The 18077-nt window shown below is 43.0% G+C and overlaps 1 protein-coding gene across 2 annotated transcripts in view; it reads left to right on the top strand.

Annotated features, from left to right (window-relative positions):
- Nucleotides 1-3876: 3876 nt before the first annotated feature.
- The window catches only part of LOC106593673 (receptor tyrosine-protein kinase erbB-4), a 617461-nt gene continuing 603260 nt past the window's right edge, over nt 3877-18077 (top strand). For both annotated transcript variants that reach the window (XM_045699348.1, XM_045699347.1), the window contains exon 1: nt 3877-4200. In XM_045699348.1, the coding sequence (XP_045555304.1) occupies nt 4128-4200 (73 nt within the window). In that variant the 5' untranslated portion in view covers nt 3877-4127. The remainder of the gene's footprint in view (nt 4201-18077) is intronic.

Raw genomic sequence — 18077 nt, 5'->3', positions numbered from 1 at the left:
CATGTTGGGCATGTCAATGAGCGCCAGTTGGTATGATAGCACAACCAGACTGACGCTCAGGCTATTGTATGGGTTCTCCTGACTTCCGCTGGCTAATAGTTCACACTTCTTTTGACTGAGAATGAGAGCAGCTCTCACACACGGCAAAATTGCCAGGGGTGACAGAAAAGTGGAACAGCAAAGTGCCCAAAGGCAGTTAAATTACCATTTAACAGTAGCAAAAAACTGATTGTGCCTTTAAAATCACAAGGTTTACCTAGCAGTAACCTTTGATTTGAGTACTCTGACTAATGTAATTCGAGAGCCATCTATAATTAGGCTACTATTAGTAATTATATCCTCCTGTGGGTGAATTGGGGACAACCCACTGGGCACAGATGTCAATTATCAAATCAAATGTTATATGTCACATGCACTGAAAACAACAGGTGTAGTAGACCTTACAGTGAAAAGCCCTTAACCAACAATACAGTTTGAAGAAAAATAAGTGTAAAGAAAGTATTTACTAAAATAAACTGAAGTAAAAAAATTACAAAATAAATAAAAAAGAGAAGAAAATAGAAAAATAACAAGTAATTAAAGAGCAGTAAAATAACAGTAGTGAGGCTATATACTGGGGTACCAGTACAGAGTCAATGTGCGGGGCAGCGGTTAGTCGAGGTAATTGAGATAATATGTACATGTTGGTAGAAAATGGGGGTCAATGCAAATAGTCCGGGTAGCCATTTGATTGGCTGTTCAGGAGTCATATCCGGCAGAAGCTGTTAAGAAGCCTTTGTGACCTAGACTTGGCCCTCCGGTACCGCTTGCCGTGCGGTAGCAGAGAGAACAGTCTATGGTGCAATTAAACGTCTATTCCACTTGGTTCAACGTAATTTCATTGAAATTAATTGAAATCACGTTGATTCAACCAGTGTGTGCCCAGTGGGAAGCGGAATAAATAAGCTTTGTGTCAAATGTATAGAGACCAGTTCATAGAAAGCTTTGCATTGACTTTGACTGCATCTTCATGCATTTGATGCTGCTGATTAATTCAGGTTGGCCCAGATATCCTTCACCTTGGTCAGCTGTTTTGTCCAGTATTGTGCGAACATGTATTCATATTCATCATGACCATGTGTAGACTCCCAATGAGAAAATAATTCGAAAGACATCTTCCTAAGAAAGCTGATGACCAACGCTTAGAGACCAGATGCTCTATGTGAATACTGTACAAAATCATAATACTGAACACTTCACTTTTATAACGTCAATAATCGATGAAGTTGTTTAATGTCAAAATTTGACATTTTCATTCTTAGCTTCATTCTACAGCACACATTTAAAATGTTATTTAATTTTCTCCTAATGGTCAAACGTTTGGAATACGCAATAAGCTTTATAGGCTACATCAAACGAAAAAGGTCAATGTAAGTCATTTTTAGACGACTTGGTACGGTTCGGCTATCTGGTAAGAATAGGAAGTGCGCCAGGGAGGCAAAAAGCATAACATAAAAAAACAAAAAACAACCAGCAAACAAAAGCAAAACAACAAATAGCATTAGCTATTATATATAATTGATCATATCACACGTACCTGCCACACATAAAACAAGGGTTAGTTTTGTCAGCGATGTACAGTCTAGTGCCATAGCTTCTTATTATGGATTGCACCGAAGAGACGCGGCAGTAACCTAACTTCTCACTCGTGTTCTCTTCTTCAGTGTATTGATGCGCTAATTCTTCCGACTCCTTGTCCACGACCCCCAGACAAGAAATGTCTGGTTAAAGTTATTCTGTTGCTGTTGAGGTGGACAGTCTACCACTGTACTGTAAGTAGCCTATAGTGCCCAAAATACCACAGAGTGCACGCAGGACTGTTGCGGTAGCACAACGGACATCGTAGACTACCACAGCCAGGGTTGGCTGTATGATTTAGTTTTTATGTTGTCCTATTGCCAGGTTCTGAGATTTACAATTATATATATATATATTTTACCATATTTGAAATGTAATTGCCTTGTATACAAAATCCTGTGCTCTCTCCCACAGGTGGTGCAACCTCCCTAATTTATCCATTGGTTGGTTTATTCTATTATGCGTATTAAAGCTTTATTCCATTGTTCATTTCATAAAGTGGACACACTATCAATCATTCTCATGTAATGCACTAGAGTCTGGCTTTGTTTTTAGTATGCAGTGTCTGCTGCAGCTCTGCTATTGGCCATGAGAAACTCCTGCTGGAGATCAATATGACTGAGGGTTTGTGATGGAGGACTGGCCAACCCTCAAGGCCTGGTTCCTCTCTAGGTTTCTTCCTAGGTTCCTGACTCTTCTAGGGAGTTTTTTCCTAGCTACAGTGCTTCTACATCTTCATTGCTTGCTGTTTGGGGTTTTAGGCTGGGCTTCTGTACAGGACTTTGTGACATCTGCTGATGTTAAGGGCGTTATTAATACATTTGATTTGATTTGATATGTGAATATATCTTGTGTTTCCCCCAGCACCCCAGAATCCAGAATCTCTCCAATAAAAGTAGATGTATTTTATTTAGATCCCCTAGATGGCAGCAGATAATAGCCAATGATCAGTATGAGGGGCTCCTGACATATAAGTTAAACCTGTTGGTGTACAGTGGGTCTCTCTTAGGGAAAAGGGTGCTATCTAGAACCTAAAAGGGTTCTTTGGCTGTGCCCTAAGGGAACCCTTTAAATAACCCTAAATTGAACCCAAAAGGGTTCTACCTGGAACCAAAAAGGGTTCTCCTATGGGGACCGCTAAATAACCCTTTTGGACCCGTTTTTTCTAAGAGTGTAGTGTGTTAGAAGACATACATATTTACCATTACTAAGGCATCAACTACCATACATATCTATGCACATTACCTACTTTAGCAGATTAGCCTAATTTGTATCATAATTATATTTATTTTGTTATAACCACAGACCTACCTTTCATAAGATGTTGACCTACCATGCTTTCCCCCTGTAAGACACAGGAGTAGGCCTACATCTTACTGATTATAAGCATAACCAGTTATTCAATTCACTGTGTGGACTATAGGGGATGCTAAAGTATTACAGTTGGACCTATGATGAAATGCATAGTAAGCCTATATAGTTTGGCCCTCTTGTGGTTATTGGCAGTATGTTGTTAGAATCCTACAGAGACTGTAACTGTAAAAGTATCATAGTCCATATAATATCTATATGCCACATAGCACGTTGACAGCCACAGAGAGACCCAGAGGCAGGGACATATACATCATTAATTCAATAGAGTGTTTTGGCCATTTATCTCACAGCAATGTATTGACTTTGAGAAAAGATTGTATTCTGATTGACATCGATATAAAAAAATAACAAGGCCTAATTGATTTCACAAAATTATATTAATCGTTTTGCTCTAGACGGCCTGTCTGGGTTCTGTGGTTAACCTACTTTGGTTTGGGCACGTCATGCTCTCAATGGATGCAGTATGCACAATTATTATCCTCTATGTAAGGTTACGTGTACTGTAGGCTAAAGGCCTATTCAAATACGTCTAGTCAATGTCAACACCTATTCAGTCAACAAATACCATTTCTGAAGAGAAAGTAAAATAGAAACTCACAATACTTTTCGCATACAAACAGTTATTCCGATGCAATTGTTGGCTATGCGCATTTTACGCACACTTAGGGAAGTGTATAGGCCAGAGTCTGAGACAGGTGTACACTGTGCATCAAGAGAACAACTGTATATCAATCCTAATGAGCCAATGAGAAAAGGCGATAAGTGATATGGGCGTGTTTATTAAGCTCAGAGCCTTTCCCTCGACCAATCAGTGAACTGTAGGAGGTGTTAGCCGCACTGAAGGGGTGTGTCAACCCCCCCAGCCGTCTGCTGGATCGTAGTGTGAGGAGTAATGGCATGGAGTATCAGTGGTCAAAACCGGTCAAAACATTGGTCACTATATGAACTACAAACTAACCTACTGTTTTCGTCGCGTTTAACTTGTGCATTGAACTATTTGGGCAAACGGAGGACGCCATGACGCGCGCGTGGGGACCAAATTTCTGAAACTGTCAAGAGCCGATATTTCCTTTTAAATAACGGGATACCTTATTGGACATGTGAGTTACCGGAGTTATCGTCAGCAACCGCGCAAAATGAAGTTTCCCCTGTGTCTTCGATGTCTCCTCATCTCTTCCGTGGTGTTCAGGCCGAGCACAGCACAGTCAGGTGAGTGAGAGCAACAGACAGCGCGCTCATGCGCAAGGTCTTCGGGTATGGTGTTTGCCGTTGTTAACTGCCCGTAATAATTGATCTAAAATACAAATAACTGATCACGCTGCTGCTGATATGAAATGTTGTTGTAAAGTAGAACAGTGTGTAACACACTTCAAGCGGGCATGTTGTAATAGTCCATGACATTACTGCAGTCGTCTTCGTAAACAAATCTGAAGTTCACAAACACGCTGTCATTCCGCAAAGTGCATCACCGGATGTCAATAAAGCCCACTCACTCAAGATTGCCACTATTAATGAATCCGATCCGATGTCATCCTTTCCCTTAGGGAATAGTCTTGAATGAATATTGTCATTCGACTCGAATAGGCTACCGCACACACAGAGAGTCATGGATTTGATAAACAATTCTTCGTTTCTAACGATAAGCTCCAAGCATTGATTATTTATTGCTTATCAGGTGCGTCGTATCTGGATGAAACGACTTTCCCCCTTATTTGAGACAGTTGGGCTAGTAATTTTAATTATATAGCCTGAAGTGTTAGAGGCAATCATTCGTTTGCTGGTTGTTATTGCCATTATTATGTCGTTACACAGTGATTACACAGGCTACTTGTAATTATTAATATTGTGTTGCCTATATTGATTATTTAGCAGTGCTTTAGCCTATACATTTGGTTTGCAAACAAACTTGACTGCGTCAACAGTTTTCGTTTAAGTGTCCTGTGGACTATTGTCTCATCAGATCATAATGTACCCTAGGCTATTTATTCCAGCAAATCACCTATATGAATAGTAGATTTTGGTCTTATGCTTTAGGCTGAATATCGTTGAGGGGTCCCTTTCCTCTATATGAACAGCAAAATACATTTGATAATGTTACAATATTAAACGTATGTAGCAAATCAAATCGAATAATTCCCCCTTGATTTTCACCACCCCCCTGTGGTTTCCCTGCAAGCTGAAAATAATTTAACAGGTGAAACAGTCCCGCAGCCGCCACTTGTTTGGTCAAATGCGCATGGTGGCGAGGCATTCACATCGGCAGGCACTCGCTGAGGCAAGCGAATAGCTCACGCTCCCTCTCCCTCCCTCCCTCCCTCCCTCCCTCCCTCCCTCCCTTCCCCTCCCTCCCAGCGCGCCGTCCAGAGCGGGTCCCACGCTCGTCCTCGGTGTTCTCATACCGTAACCTACGAGCCTGTTTGTCCATTATGCATTTTGGCCTGCTACTGAAATGGAGCCCGTTTATGAATCGGGTTTGTTGTCGTCTCGTTTATGTGTGGGGGTTGGCTGTGTCAGCGATCCAATTGAATGTCAAATCCATGGCTAAAATTATTGTTTTCAGAGAATGTGACTTAGCTGGCTACCGTCCATTTTCAATGTCATATCCATTCAACCGTTGATAAAGAGGGGGCCATTTACATTACCAAATGATGTTGGCTTTTGAACTTTTCTACTATACCTACTTTTTATATTGATTAATTGAACTCCCGCGTCTCACCTCAACCCCTACTCTCCTTTTTATGGGCTTTTATGAGTTAATTTTAGCAGTGCAAAATATGAGGACCTGAACTATCAGCACAGCCGTGGGAAGTAAGGGTGCGGAGGGTGCTGGAGCACCCCCTGAAAAATGAGAATAATAAAAAAATAACGTTTTTCTTTTTTTAAATGTTATTTTTCACAAAAGTAGTTCACTGGGCCTTTAGTAGTCCTTTAATAGCGAACTGAAGAAAATTCAGACGTTTCATTCCCTTATAGAACAGTACATCAGTGTTGTATTCAAACACAATATCCTGCGTTTATCTCAGATCCATTTGTAGGATCCTATCTGGCTTGTGTGAATGCTGGTGTTACATATCTTAGCAGACTTGCCACAGCTAAAGTTCACCCTGGGAAATCAACATTATTATATTCTATACAATTCTATTCTGTTCTATTCTATACTACTATAGTCTATACTATTCTATTATATTCTATACTATTCTATACAATTCTATTCAGTTCTATTTTATTATATACTATTCTATTTTATGCTATTCTAGTCTGTTCTATACTATTCTATAATATACCTTTCTATTCTATTCTATACTATTTTATTCTATACTATTATATACTATTCTATTTTATACTATTCTGTTCTATACTATTCTATACCATTGGATTCTATATTATTCTATACTATACTATTATATACTATTCTATTTTATACTCTTCTATACTATTCTATTATTCTATACTATTATTCTATTCTGTTCTATTCTATGCCATTCTATTCTAGACTATTCTATACTATACTATAATATACCTTTCTATTTATTCTATACTATTTTATTCTATACACTATTATATACTATTCTATTTTATACTATTCTGTTCTATACTATTCTATACCATTGGATTCTATGTTATTCTATATTATACTATTATATACTATTCTATTTATACTCTTCTATACTATTCTATTCTATACCATTCTATTATATTCTATTCTGTTCTATTCTATGCCATTCTATTCTAGACTATTCTATACTATACTATACCATTCTATACTATTCTATTCTATTTTATACCATTCTATTCTATACTATTCTATTTTATACTATTCTATTTTATACTATTCTATTCTATACTATTATATACTATTCTATTTTATACTATTCTATTCTATATTATTCTATTCTGTTCTATTTTATACCATTCTATTCTATATTATTCTATACTATACTATTCTATTTTATATTATTCTATTCTATACTATTATATACTATTCTATTTTATACTATTCTATTCTATATTATTCTATTCTATACCATTCTATTATATTCTATTCTATACTATTCTATTCTATTCAATACTATTCTATTCTATACTATTCTATACATTATATTATATACCATTCTATACCATTCTATTCTAGACTATTATATGCTATTCTATTCTATACCATTCCATTCTAGACTATTATATTGAATACTGTTCTATTCTATACTATTCTATACCATTCTATTCTATACTACTCTATTCTAGACTAGTCTATACTATTCTATTTTAGAACTTGACTTAGGTGCTAATGTAGTGTATAAGACAATAGGAACATTGTGGAGGTGCACCTTGGTGTCACCATGTTTAGACATCATAAAGTTGGTCTCTCGGTATTGAGGTGAGGAGACAACCTGCTGGTCCTGATTTGGTGGATGTGCAATATATCTGTCTGAAGGCAATATCACTGATATACACGTGTCATGAGGACTGGGACGCTCCCCAGCACACCCCTGCTGTGTCTTGGTTCTCTAGACTGAGGTAGAGGTGGTGCATGAGGACTGGGACGCTCCCCAGCACACCCCTGCTGTGTCTTGGTTCTCTAGACTGAGGTAGAGGTGGTGCATGAGGACTGGGATGCTCCACAGCACACCCCTGCTGTGTCTTGGTTCTCTAGACTGAGGTAGAGGTGGTGCATGAGGACTGGGATGCTCCACAGCACACCCCTGCTGTGTCTTGGTTCTCTAGACTGAGGTAGAGGTGGTGCATGAGGACTGGGATGCTCCCCAGCACACCCCTGCTGTGTCTTGGTTCTCTAGACTGAGGTAGAGGTGGTGCATGAGGACTGGGATGCTCCCCAGCACACCCCTGCTGTGGCTTGGTTCTCTGGACTGAGGTAGTGGTGGTGCTGATGGTGCACAGATAGGTCTATACACTGACCACCTCAAAGTCTGCATCCCAAACGGCATCCAATTCACTACGCAGTGCACTACTTCTGAGCACAGCCCTATGGGACCTAGGGACCCTGGTCAGAAGTAGTGCACTATATAGGGAACAGTGTGCCATTTGGGACGCCGACATAATCTGAAATGCACTTCATAAGTGTGGCCACAGTAGAGGGACTATATAAGACGTAACACACATGAATATGAAATGGGGAGGAGCCTAGAAGGAGAGGGGGATGGGGGGATTGAGTGGGGAGAAAAGCAGCCTCCAGACAGATGGACGGGGTTATTTGGCATGTCGTCTTCCAGCCAAGAGCCATGTTTGTGATGCAAATTTCCCCTAAGAATCTGAGCTATGTCTCCCGCTTGTGTGTGTGTGTGTGTGTGTGATAGAAATGTGGTGTTGACTCCACCACCTCCCCAGACATAGCTCTGCATCCCCTCCACACATCCTCCATCTCACCCTTCATCTCATCTGCTTCAGTCACTTCCCCAAGTTCTGATCTAGGATTATATCATGACCTATATGTTGCTACCTGAAATCCTTGTTTATGCTCTTATGAGCACTTTCCCCATTGTACGTTTTATGAGAGCAATGTTTAGTCTGCATGCGTGTAGGTCTCTGTTTATCTCTTTCTGGTGTTATACGCTGGTGTTCCTCAAGGGCTATGTTTGGGTACTTACTGTCTGTCTGTCTGTCTGTCTGTCTGTCTGTCTGTCTGTCTGTCTGTCTGTCTGTCTGTCTGTCTGTCTGTCTGTCTGTCTGTCTGTCTGTCTGTCTGTCTGTCTGTCTGTCTGTCTGTCTGTCTGTCTGTCTGTCTGTCTGTCTGTCTGTCTGTCTGTCTGTCTGTCTGTCTGTCTGTCTGTCTGGGCAGATGGCACTATGTCCTAATCAGACTGCTGTCAGTTGGTGTGACATTTTGGGGGGTTCTCATGGCAATTGTCTGGAGGAGGACCAAGTGAATACCAATATCAAATTATTCATTGGGGGAGGGGGGAGAGGGGGGGGGTTCTTCTCCAAAGCTGAGGATTGAGGAAATGAGAATTTTTGCAGGCTAATTATACTCTTTAGAAAGCAGACTTGTATCTCTTTGTTTAACTCTACTGGAGAGCTTGAGACATGAATCTAGTTTACTCTTCAGGCACAATGAGTTGATATCAGATGGCCCGGTGCCAATCATTTTATGCTTTACCACAAAGACCCTTGTCTGTTCTGTCGTTATGCTGTCATCATCATGATTAGCATTAATTATCCTTCTGGAAATGAGTGTGATCCTGTGTGTTTACATTATTAGATAGAGACACCTATTGTTTGTGTGTGTGTCAGAGAGAGATGCAGCGAGAGAGAGAGGGAGAGAGACAGAGGAGAGAGAAAGATTGAGAGTGTGAGAGTGTGAGAGAGAGAGAATGATTGAGATGAGTTCAATCAGGGTGACATTGGGGCGGTGAGCGGTGGCTCGTTCATTGGCCTTTTAATCAAAACCAGCGATGGCTGACCAATACAGCCCACTATAAGCAGAGCCTTTTAATAAACGAGTTTGTGATGCTTCACATGACAAAGCACACCGTCAAGGGAAGAGAGAGACACAGTCCTCCAGTCTTCTCAAAATCAGGGTCGTATTCACTAGGCACCAAATGGAAGAAAACACACTGAAACATGGAGGGACTACCTGAACTTGTCCAACAAGAAGTGCTCATTTCCATTTTCGGTTGCAAAACATTTACAAACGTGCCCGAATAAACACGGCGCCGCACTGTGCTTTGTATTACGGCAACACACGCTTAGATTTCTCAAGCCTTGAATGTGATATAATGGCAGACGGTTGTTGGTTTGACATTTGTTTGCCTGGCTCCACTACAGAGAGGCTTCTGTCTCATGAGTTCGTGAACCACCCAAAATATTTACATGAGCTAGCACAACTGCACAGCATGTGAGAGGAAAACATCCAAGATTGTGTCTTTCAGAGGGAGGAATGGGGAAACGGTAGTTTCAACAGCCTGAGTAGGAATCATCCCCTTCAACCAGCCTCCTCTCTCTCTCTCTCTCTCTCTCTCTCTCTCTCTCTCTCTCTCTCTCTCTCTCTCTCTCTCTCTCTCTCTCTCTCTCTCTCTCTCTCTCTCTCTCTCTCTCAATTTAATTTAAGGGCTTTCTCCCTCTTTCTCTTTCGCTCTCTCTCTCTTTATCACTCTCAGTCTTTGGCAGGACAGGAGAAGCATTAACCCGCATCTCTCTGTGCTTAATGACAAGAATAATGGCTTTAATTGGGCTGAACCATCTCATGCCAACTCCTGGTGGGCATTTTGATTGGCCAGTTGAAGCCTTGCCTGGCACAGATTTCTATAGTTTAGACTGTTTAAAATGCCAGAGCTCCAAACGGAATCTTAGACCCTTGTCCTCTGTAGGCAATGGAGAACACAGAGAGAGAGAGATAGAGGGGAGGGGGAGGAGAGCGAAGTACAGTGGGCTAGAATCCACAGGGTCTGTCATTGAGGGAGGGGAGGGCTTTGGTTTTGGGGCGACTGGAGAGTTTGTTTTCTCCACCACTTGTAATTCCACTCAGAAACAAACGTCCCCCTTTATGTTGCGGAGAGGGGGTGACCCCATCCACCCACTCCCTCTCTTCTTCCCCCTCTCCTCCTTACAGTGCTGCCAGCAGCAGCACACTGCAGAACCTCATGCTGAGTTCCCTGTACCCTTTTCTCTCTGTTCGGTCCTCTTGCCTCTCTTTCTGTCGGCCAAGATGTCTGTGTCTCCTGGGACTCTTATCTGTGTATATGTTGTTTTGGAAGGTTTTCCAATATGCTGGGCTACTTCATATGCTCAGGCAAGTGTGCCTGTGTGCAGCAATGGTGCCCCCACCTTCTTTGTCCCCCCCTCCGCCCCTCTCTCTCTCTCTCTCTCTCTCTCTCTGTTTCTTTCTCTCCCTTCCTCTCTCTCTTCCTCTCTCTCTTCCTCTCTCTCTTTCTCTCTTTATCGCTCTGTTTCTTTCTCTCCCTTTCTCTCCCTTCCTCTCTCTCTTCCTCTCTCTCTTCCTCTCTCTCTCTTCCTCTCTCCCTTACTCTCTCTCTCTTGCTCTCTCTTCCTCTTCCTTCCTTTCTCTCTCTCTCTTCTTCTCTCCCTCTTTCTCTCTCCCTCTCTCTTCCTCTCTCTCTCTTCCTCTCTCGCTCTCTTCCTCTCTCTCTTCCTCTCTCGCTCTCTTCCTCTCTCTCTCTTCCTCTCTCTCTCTCTCTCTCTTCCCCTTCCTCTCTCTCTTCCTTATCCTCTTCCTCTCTCTCTCTCTTCCTTATCCTCTTCCTCTCTCTCTCTCTTCCTCTCTCTGCCTCAGATCATCAGTGTCTGTAACTGTGTCTGTAGAGAGTGATAGAAGAGAGTGATAGAAGAGAGGGATCCGGCCGTCAGCCTGGTTGGGCAGTATGTGCTCCTTTGTGTCTCTTTAATTATGACATCCAATTGGTCACGCGGACAATAAGCTGTCAGTGGCCACTCTGAGAGATGGGTCTGCCTCTCATCCTATAGTGTGTGTGTGTATATTGTCATTTATGGTGAGTGGCGTGCCTGTGCATGTGTATGTATGTGGGTATGTGTGTGTGTGTGTGTGCATCCATGCGCGCATGTGTGTCTGTGTATGTGTGCATTTGCGTGCTTGGGAATCTGAAGAAAAACTCCTCTTAAAAGCATTCTAAGGTCTTTGATTGACAGTGTTGCTCGGGCAACCATAGGCTCAGTCGCTTTGTCACCACTGACTCAGAGTCCCCTTTGCTTTCTCCTTTTTTCTCCTTTTTTTTGTTCAACTTTCCTCCCTCGCTTTTTCCTCTCCTCTCAGAGCAGCACAATGGGAGACATTTGAATAACAATACAATTAGTCTAATCTCCACAAAGACTCCCTCATTACCTCAATGGAGGAAATAGAGATCATTGTGGCCCCTGTAACTCCCTGTAACTCCAGTAACTCTCAGTAACTCTCAGTAACTCCCTTCAACTCTCAGTAACTCCCAGTAACTCCCAGTAACTCCCTGTAACTCCCTGTAACTCTTAGTAACTCCCAGTAACTCCCAGTAACTCCAGTAACTCCCTGTAACTCTCAGTAACTCCCTGTAACTCCCAGTAACTCCCAGTAACTCCCTGTAACTCCCTGTAACTCTCAGTAACTCTCAATAACTCTCAGTAACTCCCAGTGACTCCCTGTGACTCCCTGTGACTCCCAGTAACTCCCTGTAAATCCCTGTGACTCCCTGTGACTCCCTGTGACTCCCTGTGACTCTTTGTGACTCTTTGTGACTCCCTGTGACTCCCAGTGACTCCCAGTAAATCCCAGTGACTCTTTGTGACTTCCTGTGACTCCCTGTGACTCCCTGTGACTTCCTGTGACTCCCTGTGACTTCCTGTGACTCCTTGTGACTCTTTGTGACTCTTTGTGACTCCCTGTGACTCCCTGTGACTCCCAGTAAATCCCAGTGACTCCCAGTGACTCCCTGTGACTTCCTGTGACTCCTTGTGACTCCCAGGGACTCCCAGGGACTCCCTGTGAGTCCCTGTAACTCCCTGTGAGTCCCTGTAACTCCCTGTAACTCCCAGTCACAGGGGGCTTGTGTGTTTGTCTCCCAGGATAATTCCAAGTAGTTTGTTTCTCGCTCTCTCTCTCTCTCCTCTCCCATATTATTATCTGCCAGCTAATCCCTTTTCAGATATTCACAGCAGCTAATCTGTTTAATTAATGGCCCAATGAGTGATATAGACTGCTTCAACATTCCACACCTTGCTTTTAATCTTGGTTTGGTATGTGAGTGTGTGTCTCTCTTTCTCTCTCTGTCTATGTATCTCTGTGTGTGCTTAATATGAAACAGCCTAGATGATTGTATTATGTTGTGGACAGTAGGGATAACACAACCCCACTTGCTGAATAAACAGGAAATATAGTTATTTCACAGGTGCTCTTTTTGCCTTCTGATGTAAGCCGGATAACACATATTAGTCTGTATCTATCAACTGTTTCCTGTGTGTGTAACTACTTTAGTAGGACAGTGAGTCCAAACAGTAATGGTAGTAGGCAGAGAGAGAGAGAAAAGTGTTTATTTCACTTTTGTATATTATCTACCTCACTTGCTTTGGCAAAGTTAACATATGTTTCCCATACCAATAAAGCCCTTGAATTTAATTGAGAGAGAGAGAGAGAGAGAGAGAGAGAGAGAGAGAGAGAGAGAGAGAGAGAGAGAGAGAGAGAGAGAGAGAGAGAGAGAGAGAGTTTTTTTTGAGTTTTAAATAATCTTTATTGGGTCTGGGAGCCCACCATACAATAAATACTCATACAAAAAAAACACAGTTACACATCAATTAAAAACACAACTCCAATTCCTCCTCCACAGTAACTATACACAACAGCCTCTGAATACCCCATATACTCATAAACAGATCAATATTGTTGACCAGTTTATAATATGCAAACTCAACCCTCAGTCTCGCTGCCAACATTCCCTCCAGCATTCCCACCACATCAACAGACCCCTGTCCCCGAATACTGTTCTTTCGGGTCTTCCATATCGCTAATTTTGCTGCCCCTAACACAAAATTAAGCAGCACAACTACACCCTTTCGACTGAACCTGTACTTTGGCCCAAATATATACAGTTGAGAAGAAAAAACCTCTCCCAACGTTGAGAACCAATTTGTGATCAGGTCAATCATCCCGACCAACCTGGGACACTGTAAAAACAGATGTGCCAGAGTTTCAGACTCAGCACAAAATGGACACCCCTCCCCAACAGTAGGGTCCAGGTGTACCAGATGCATGTTAGTGGCTATAGCTCCATGTATTATCCTCCATTGGAGGTCAGCTGTCCTCTTATCAATAGGCAGTTTGTACAGTGATCGCCAACAGCCTTTTGAAGAGGCACCTGGACCAAGCACATCCGCCCACCTCGTCGATTTGACCCCTTCCAGGGAAGATGCATGGGACACCTTTACACATACTCTGTACATGGCCTTCTTTCCCACCTCCTTGAACTCCCCAAGCTCCGGGGTATCGAAGGAAAGCAGCATCCCCACGTCCTCCACGAATGCCCCCGCTGCAGCACTAACAATCAGTGCAGGGAACACATAATCCAGACCCTCCTTCCACCGATCACAATTGGAAATGTCAGTCACATACTGCAGATGAAGCACTGGCAGGGAGTCAGACTTCAGCGACGACCTTCCTCAGTAGGCGAGATGATCTGATCCCCGCTCTTTCTCCCAGCTCCTCCAACGATCTATTCCTGTTCCGCATCAGATGACCCAGTTTAGTACACCCCACGCCTAACAGGCATGAACGTAGGCTAGCTGAACCCAGAACACGGGACTGGATGGCAGTGTTGTGAAAAAGAGGCTCTTCAAAAAGCCACATCCCTGGTGGCGTGCAGGCCTTACGAGACTTCACAAAAACTCTCCAAGCCTGCATAACAGACTCATAAAATGGAGTCAGGCCAGGCAAATCACCCCCCTCCAGTTTTAAGAGGAAAAGGTGCTTATCTAAGCCCAAACAGCCCGCTCTCCTCATCAATATATAGGCTGTGTCGACCCAGCTAGAACCGTCTCTGTACAACAGCCTCTGGGCTGCATGAAGCCGGAAAGCCATGATCCTAGAGGAAATATCCACCAAACCTTGCCCACCCTCGTGTAGTGGTAGGTACAGGGCTGCAGCTTTAATCCAGTGTTGTCCAGACCAGAAGAAATTGACAAGGGTCCTCTGAAGCTCTTGAATCAGACCCTTTGGTGGCTGTAAAATCATTAGTCTGTGCCACAGGGTAGAGGCAGCAAGATTATTAGCTACCAAAACCCTTCCCCTATAAGACAGCTGGGGCAGCACCCATTTCCACCTTGACAGTCTGGCACACACTTTCTCCACTACACCCTCCCAGTTCTTTTTCTGAAAGACATCGGAGCCTAAACCCCCAAAGTCTTCATCCCATCTCTGCCCCACTGAATACCCCCTGGTAACCGTGGAGCAGACCCTATCTGAAGCTGACCTGCCCACAGCGCTTCACTCTTTCCCCAATTGACTCTAGCTGAGGAGGCCCCCTCATACACCTTTAGAGCATTTGAGAGAACTTTAACATCCTCAGCCCCTGTAATAAAAACTGTCACGTCATCTGCATACGCAGACAGTGCTATCGTGGGACCCTTCATTACACCTGGCACAGAGAAACCAGTAAGCCTCGCTCTTAAAAAACAAAGCATTGGTTCAATCGCCAGACTGTATAACTGCCCTGAAATTGGGCATCCCTGCCTGATGCCCCTTTGGACAGGGATTGGGCAGCTCAAACCACCCCCCACCTTCACCATACACGAGGCCCCAGCATACAGTAAATTCATCCACGACAAAAAAACATCCCCAAACCCAAAGGCTTTCATTGTCTTGAACAAGTACTGGTGGTCCACACGGTCAAAAGCCTTCTCCTGATCCAACGAAAGTAAACCCACATTTACATCAGACAGTTTACAAATGTCTAAAACATCTCTTATCAGAAACAAATTGTCAACAATAGAGCGATCAGGTACACAGTAAGACTGGTCCTTGTGGACCAACAATCCCAAATACTCTTTCAACCTGTTTGAGAGACATTTAGAAACAATTTTATATTCTGCGCACAGCAACGCAACAGGTCTCCAATTTTTATGAGAGCCAAATCCCCCTTTTTTGGCAATAATGAAAGCACCGCACGTTGACAGGATACAGGAAGAGAACCCTCATTAAAAGATTCACACACCACTTCATAAAAATCCTCCCCAATAGACCCCCAAAAGTGCTTATAAAACTCAGATGGTAAACCATCAATGCCAGGGGCTCGGCCTGTTGAGAGCTGCATAACTGCTGTGGACAGCTCTTGCAGTGTAATGTCAGAGTCCAATGCGACTCTCTGCTCAGGTCCCAATTGAGGAAGACCGTGTAGCAACTGTTCAGTACACAGAGAGTCACAATCCTCCGCCTTATAGAGGGCAGAGTAGAAATCCACTGCATGTTGACGCATTTCACTGTCATCTGTGGTCACCTTCCCATCAGGGAGACGAAGGCAGACCATCTGTTTACGTTGCAGTGTCGACTGTCCTAGGTTAAAAAAGAAAGCGCTAGGAGCATCCATATCCTTGATGGAAGCGAAACGAGACCTAATCAAGGCACCCTTCACTCTTTCATGCAGAAACAATCTCAGTTCATGTCTCTTGTCCTGTAAATTCATGACTAATCCAGGGTCATTCTGAGTGAGCAGCTTCAATTCAATAAATTTGATGTCCTGTTCAAGGGCCTTGATAGTCTCTTTGACTTCAATTCGAGACAGAGCAGTATACTGTTGACAAAATAATCGTATTTGGGCCTTCCCAACCTCCCACCATTGTCTCAAGGACTCAAAATTTCCTTTTGTAACCCTCCATTTTTCCCAAAACAACAAAAACCTTTCACAAAACATGACATCATGTAACAATTTAACATTAAAATACCAGTAAGATGATGACCTTGGTGGACAGGTCAAGTGAATATCAACAGTAACAATATGGTGATCAGAGGAACCCAGAGGAGTAATATCACACCTTCCAACCCTACTACAGTAGTGATCAGATACATACAACCTGTCTAACCTTCCAACCCTACTACAGTAGTGATCAGATACATACAACCTGTCTAACCTTCCAACCCTACTACAGTAGTGATCAGATACATACAACCTGTCTAACCTTCCAACCCTACTACAGTAGAGATCAGATACATACAACCTGTCTAACCTTCCAACCCTACTACAGTAGTGATCAGATACATACAACCTGTCTAACCTTCCAACCCTACTACAGTAGAGATCAGATACATACAACCTGTCTAACCTTGCAGCACTGACACGACCTTCATTGATTTTTAGCCATGTGTACTGCCTAACTTTTGCATTCCTGACTCTCCACACATCAGAAAGCTCAAACTCAGTTAGTAGACCAGACAGGCAAGTGGCTGACCGCAGGTGAGGTTCTTCAGCGGTGCGATCAACAGTAAAATCCACTGTACAGTTCCAGTCCCCCCCTAAAACCATACAACCCTCTTGGTCACACTGTCTTAAAGTTTCCTTTATTTGATCAAATACAGCAATACGCTCTGTACCCTCATTAGGAGCATAAACATTCAAAAAAAACAAACAAAAACCCCATAACCTCCGCCTTGACCAATAAAACCCGTCCCTTGACAATCTCTGTTGTAGATACCACAGTCACCCCTAAGCCTGAAGAAAACAAGATTGCCACCCCAGCACTGAAATTAGTACCATGACTGAGTATATGCTGCCCCTCCCACCACATACCCCAGTCAACCTTATTTTCCTCATCACTATGTGTCTCCTGTAGAAAAACTACATTAAGCATTTTCTGTTTTATTATTTCTAATACCCAAGCCCTCTTATTCCTGTCCCTTCCACCATTAATATTGAGAGAACCTACCCTTAGTACCTCCATATAGAAAAGAGAAAGGAAAAGCAGAAGAAACCACAGAGAAACCAAAGAGAGAAAAAGAAGACACCCTATGAAGCATGATCAACATCATTGTTTAAATTTTCTCTTACCCTGACCACGTTTCCCAGCACCTTTTGCTGCTGTAACAGCAGTAACAAATTTCCTCAAGCGAAACCGCTTCTTCTCACTTAACTGGTCTAACCCCACCGTCTTCTGTAACATCACAGCTGACCTCACAAACTTATCAACATCAAAATATTCTGCCAATTTGACAGATTTCCCAAAAGTCTGATCCAAAAACCTATTTACCTCCTCTAGATCATAAATTGAGTCGTCACCAGCTGCTATCATACCAATAGAGATATCCATATCCTGCTCCTCCTCAACTGAGGCCACAGACCCCTGACTCACTTCTAACACATCCCTTTCATCACTCCCCACTTGCAGCCCATCACTCGTACCAGGCATCTCCTCCACTACCTGGGAGACTATCCCCACCTGAACCCTATTACTAGTAGTGGGCATCTCCTCTACTACCTGGGAGACTAGCTCTACCTGAACCCTATTACTAGTAGTGGGCATCTCCTCCACTACCTGGGAGACTAGCTCTACCTGAACCCCATTACTAATAGTGGGCATCTCCTCCACTACCTGGGAGACTAGCCCCACCTGAACCCTATTACTAGTAGTGGGCATCTCCTCCACTA

The sequence above is a fragment of the Salmo salar genome, chromosome ssa17 (genome assembly GCF_905237065.1).
Source record: "Salmo salar chromosome ssa17, Ssal_v3.1, whole genome shotgun sequence".
NCBI classification, from domain to species: domain Eukaryota; kingdom Metazoa; phylum Chordata; class Actinopteri; order Salmoniformes; family Salmonidae; genus Salmo; species Salmo salar.
Note: the sequence above shows the minus strand (reverse complement) of the source record. Positions and strands in the feature narration are given on the sequence as shown.